Source organism: Austrofundulus limnaeus, unplaced genomic scaffold, assembly GCF_001266775.1.
Source record: "Austrofundulus limnaeus strain Quisiro unplaced genomic scaffold, Austrofundulus_limnaeus-1.0 Scaffold219, whole genome shotgun sequence".
Taxonomy (NCBI): domain Eukaryota; kingdom Metazoa; phylum Chordata; class Actinopteri; order Cyprinodontiformes; family Rivulidae; genus Austrofundulus; species Austrofundulus limnaeus.
The window spans coordinates 421957-427480 of NW_013952621.1; the positions used below are offsets into that span (position 1 = coordinate 421957).

At 46.1% G+C, this 5524-nt stretch overlaps 1 protein-coding gene across 6 annotated transcripts in view; it reads left to right on the forward strand.

Moving 5' to 3' along the window:
• The window catches only part of LOC106525223 (rho guanine nucleotide exchange factor 9), a 79529-nt gene that overhangs the window by 45085 nt on the left and 28920 nt on the right, over positions 1–5524 (forward strand). Inside the window, exon 1 of one of the 6 annotated variants that reach the window (XM_014019379.1) lies at positions 1910–1970. The exons of the other annotated variants lie outside the window; for them this stretch is intronic. Coding sequence (XP_013874833.1) covers positions 1962–1970 — 9 coding nt within the window. The 5' untranslated portion in view covers positions 1910–1961. Of the gene's footprint in view, positions 1–1909; positions 1971–5524 lie in introns of those variants that run through there. 6 annotated transcript variants of the gene reach the window in all.

A 5524-nucleotide genomic window follows, 5' to 3' on the forward strand; every position in this document is an offset into this window, starting at 1 on the left:
TTACTCATATAGCTTTAACAAGTTGTCATTTGTTGTTGTTTTTGACTAGCTGTAATACGCTAAAAACGAATAAATATGTGGGGTGGGGTGGGTGTTAGTAATTTTGGGGTGGTACTTGAGAAATTATTTCACCTGGAAGAGGGGCCTCCAAATAAMATTCTGCTTAGGGCACCATACAACCACAGCCCTGAATGTGGCTAATTGAAAATTGTGACAGAAATGTAAGATTAACAGCTAAAAGATAATAAAGGTACTTTATATACTAAACGACTATATATTTAGAAAKTGTTGCTTGGTTGAAATGCCCCAGAAGCCTTCACTCCCACTACATCATTAGTTAAAACACAAATAATTTCCTCACTTTTTGAAWTTTTCTTTAATATTGCAGTGTTATTTGAATACATTCTTTTTAAAAAAAAAGTGACATCTTCTCTGTGACATGCAGTATTTCATCTCTTTCTTTTTTGTTTTGATAGTCACAGGTCTTTTTTTCTTTTTTCATAAAATAAAAAAGTGAAAAATATGTAAGACAGTGAGATTGGATCCTTTAATTTAGTCACCAGAAAGTAAATTTGACCATAAAAGTCAATCTAAGAAATGTTTGTTTTTATCTTCTTATCAGGTTGTGGTATATTTACTCTAGACTTATTGACAAACCTTGAATATTTTAGAGATGTGCAGAGCAGCCGATACACTGTAAAAAAAATGAAATGTTGGATTTACTTAACCATGTTGTGTTACCTGGTTCCACTTAACTGAGTTGAGTAAATTCAAAGCAATATACCAGTTTTTTAACCAAAGAACATGAGTATGTTGCTTTGAATTTACTCAACTCAGTTAAGTGGAACCAGGTAACATAACATGGTTAAGTAAATCCAACATTTCCTTTTTAGAGTGTACAAATTTAGTAGTATTTATGTTTGGATCAGTACCCGTCACAGATATTGTTTGAGTGTTATTTAAGCACCATGTATCTGATTGATGTGTTGCCACAGATAAAATCAGGATGAAAGCTGACGTGCTGCCAATAAACTGGTCAGATGTTGATGACTTGGAGAATCCAATTATTTCACTTTTACTGGGGCTGTTAAGTCATAAATAAGCAGCAGCAGCAGCAGCAGCGTTGTATTTTTAGATGGGGGTGGGAACTGAATGAGGTTGTGATCGTGGTCTCAGTGGTCGGTGTAGAGTCAGAGAGGGGGGGCTGGCTGCGCCCCTCCCCCGGTTGTGGGTGATGTCTGAAGCCGGTGGTCCAGCAGCAGAGCTCTGATGAGCGGAGGACCGCCTCTCCGGCTCACAGCAGCTCGCCTGTCAGCGGAAGGCTGCTCGGCAGCTGCGGACAGCCTCCCTCTTGTTGCCTTTGAGAATCCATTGGCCTGACYGTCGCTCTGCGAGGAGGGGAAGAGGCGAAACACACCGGCAGGTGTTGACTAGCGGGGGGAGAGATCGCTGTGCAGACTGATGACGATGATGATGGTGAGGATGATGCATCTCTTCCCGTGACTTTATGAATTGTGAAGAAACGTAGGGACATCCTTTTTTTCTTTTTTCTTTTTTTCTTTTTGGTCCTCATTTCTTCTTGCCCATCATCGTTTTTTTGGTGGATTTCTTTTACTGAGGTGGGGGGGCGCTTCACGGAGCTGCCCGTGTAAAACGCGGGCTGAGGGGAGCCGAAGCACCGATCTTGAGCATCGGCCCGCAGCGCTGCGCCATCCACGATGATGATGATGATGACGATGGCCTTGGATGTCCAGACTTGCGCGGTGTTTACGGTGATCGCGGTTCTGGTGCTCGTGAACGTGCTGTTGATGTTCCTCCTCGGTACTCGTTAATGGATCTGCGCTTGGGGCCCGGTCCGCAGCAGCGCGCCGCGCTCACGTACCGGAGAGGAGAGCACGGCGGTGCGCGTTGGTCCAGAGCGGGGACACCCGGCGCTCCATCACGGATACGCGTTGCAATGAATGACGTTGGTACAACCTAATCATGTATTTCTGTTCCCCCCACCACCACCACCACCCCACCCCTCTCCCCAAACCTCCGTTCTGTCTTGTCACCGTCTGTGATAGAGTGTTGTCTTTAGTGGTGCTTGGAGTCGAACCGGATCTGTGATGCTCTTACCTTTAATGTGGTGACTGGAAATTCCTACCCTCCACCCCACTATAAAGCCCCAAACATGTCCCCCCTCCAGCGTCGATCTCCTTCTCCCCTCATGTTGTATTTTGTGAATTATGAGCGTGGCTTGTTATCCTGCAACATTTAGATTTTTAGATCAAAAACACAGCAGGTTTTTTTAAAGCTACATCTGCGTCAGGCTTGTTGTTTCCCCTCCGTTATGAATCCTCTGTAGTCACATTCACAATATGGCATCTAATAGCTGTGCAGTGATCTCTGCGCAGAAGTTAATGTGATATTTGTAGCAAACAGCCTTGCCAGTGAGAGGCCCTGCGCCGCTCTGTGTTGACTCTGGAGGATCAGTGTGATCTCAGCTGAGCAGTAACCGACAGCAGGCAGGGCTAGGCCTAATAAAGGAGGGCCTCCRTCTCTCCAGGTTTCCCCCATTTTAGATTCGGCTAAACTCAGCTCCCATTTCACAGCCCCCAATATTCCCACCCCTGCAGTTTGCACAGTGGCGCTCATTTGTACTGATTATTATGAGATGTGTAATTATACGTTAATGTTTGCTCCAGACATAAGTGAAAAAAGCTCGTCAGCTGCTTGATGGAATAAGAAAGCCTCGCTCTTCTCGCAGCTTCCGTGGCAAAGTGCTATAAAAGGATCAGAGGCAGGTGCCATGAATGTTGCATGAATCTCAGAAATAGATATGCTAAAAGCCTGTCCCAGAGCCATCCATGGCAGTCCTATTTATAGAGCTAGACTGGCTAAGATCTCTTTAAGACACCCTATGTGCTCTAAGTGCTCTGTCTTCTCTGTGTGCAGTTAAGTGCTAAATGCTGTATGGTTACAGGCGTGTGGTGAACCTCCGTCACATGCCGTTGCATGTGGGCTGGTGTTGTCCTCACTGTGGTATAAACAGCTGGGACACCCCCCCCCCCCCCCCCMCATACACACACACACACACACAAACACAGGACTGTAAAAATGCCTGTTTTTCGGATGATAATGTCACCAGCTCCGGACAGGTGTGCTGCAGTGGTTGCACCGATAACCTACTTACAGATGTGTGTTCACGTGAAAAGCCTGTCAGGTGTGGAGAGAAGGTGCACAATGTCGTTCTTCTTCACCTCCCGAGTCGTCCGCACATCTGCAGTCCCCCCAGGGCAGGTGCCTCTCTACAAAGAGTTCTTGCTGTACGCCGTGCAGGCAGGAGCGTCAGTGTGCAGATGTGTCGGAGTGAGACCACGGCGATGTGCGCGCGTGCTCTTCGCCGGCTCCGAGCAGAGCGTCTTTGATTGGCTCCCAGACTCGGGGTATAAGTGTATTACATAAGAGGGCTGGCAGACACAGGGAAGACAGACCGCGAGACTCGCTCGGTGCGTCGGAAAGAGGAACCTCTTTCTGGATATACAGTTTCTTCCTTCTCGATACCTCTCAGGCTGAGCTCACGGCGGAGGACCGACGCCTCTGCAGCTTCCTAAAGAGACTTGATTATCATGAACGTATGAACTGGGATTTCTCCATGAATACGCTCCCTGATCAGTTACATGCCACAAACATGGTAAGGCTGGCTGAAGGCGTGTGTGTGTGTGTGAGTGTGTGTGTTTGCTCGGTGGTGCTATAGGTGCTTTGGTGCAGCTGTGCTGTGGGTACAGAGACAGGAGGATGTTGGAATGCAGTGGATCTGCCAGTGCAGTAAATGCTGATGTGTTGTGCTGCAAAGATGATACAAGCAAGCGAATCAGCTCTCTGCTCTTACATATTTACTTGTCAGGCTCTCCCGTCTGGGCTTAAAGATGAAACAGATGTCAAACACGTCTTTATATAGGGGATGGATTTGTCTGCATTTATTTGCATTGACCCAAATACAGCTTCAGACTTGATTCGGACACCTCTGATGCTTTGAGCTGCAGTGTAACTGTAACGACGTGAGCTGGTGGACAAACAGGTAATGGTGATGATCAGGTCTGGGATTACTGTGTGCCATTTCAAACAAGGTGTGAGGGTGTTCCAAAGGAGGATCGGGGAAGATTGATTATGTAATGCTTTTAATTTATTCAGACATGTGAAGGGAAAAGAGGGATGCATTTTAAAGGAGAGGGCAATGCTGAGCGCAAGGAGAATGGTGGCTGTAAAAGCTCGATCCCACTTCCTCTGTTTTTTTATTATTTTTTTTTAATGTGCTACAGTCGATCGAGTGGAACTAGAGAGATGGTGCCTGTGGTGAATGGGGTTAAAAATGGAGTTGAGCTGAAGGCGGGGGGAAAGRAGGAGGAAGGGCAAGAAGCAAACTGACTTCAGAGTTCTGTGTTACTGGTTTCAAGTTGAAACTAATTTAACTCCCACTAGTTTTTATTACTTTACGTGTTATYTTTTTAATCAAAAATTTAATCTCCAATAACTGTGTTCGAATTGTTTTGAGAACAATTGATTGGTCCTGTTTCCATGACAGCACGACACATGGTTTTGCACTAATCCTCTACTACTGTAGTGGAGAGAGCTCTGAGATTTAATATACAGCCATGTTACCCTGTAGCTCTGATTCCACCATAAAACTTATTAAAATGCAATCTGTCGCGTTGCTCCAAGGCACAGTTAAAAGCAACAGGTTTGAGTAACGCTGTGTTTGTGTCGCCCGAATTTGGCGAWATTCTGGCGCCACCTGAAGTGTCCTCGCCTCATCCCATCGTCTTGTCGATACCAGTGAGGCATCCTTATCTGTCACCATGACGACAGCTGCTCTTTCCCTTTTCCGAGCCCGGCCCGGCCCTCCTCGTGCTCGCTCCTCCTCGGCCCCCGATTGGCGTAAAGCCGCCTCAGCGAGGCGTCGCGGATGTGGGCTTGTGCAYAGGTTATGGAGGGCAGTGGGAGCTGCTGAGAGTCAGGGTGAACATAAATGCACACACTCGCACAATCTGCTGTTTTTATATACAATAAAAAAAAGCTGTGTGTGTGTGTGTGTGTGAGAAATATCACCGTCACTGCGCTCGAATTCATAATAAAAAATAAATCATGTGTTAGTACAGTTTGGTTAAATATGATAACAGACTAAATTCAGGGACCCAAATACAGAGAAAACAGCTAATTTTATACCCATTCATACGACATCCTTTTCTCCAGGCATTTGATAAGTCCTTACCCAGAGCTTTAAGCATCACCTGTCAGGCTTGGTTAGCCCTGGCTGCTCTGCCTACAGCCCCAGGGAATAAATGCATGGTTAGTTCTGGACTGCAGAATCCCAATGAACACTACTGAGGAAGGAACACAGTTTTAGGAAATATGCCAGGAATGCAACAGACAGAGTTGATGTTAATAAAATTAAAAGTGTGGCTGCTTATGTGTGTACACACGCACGCACACACACACACACACACACACACACACACACACACACACACACACACATACA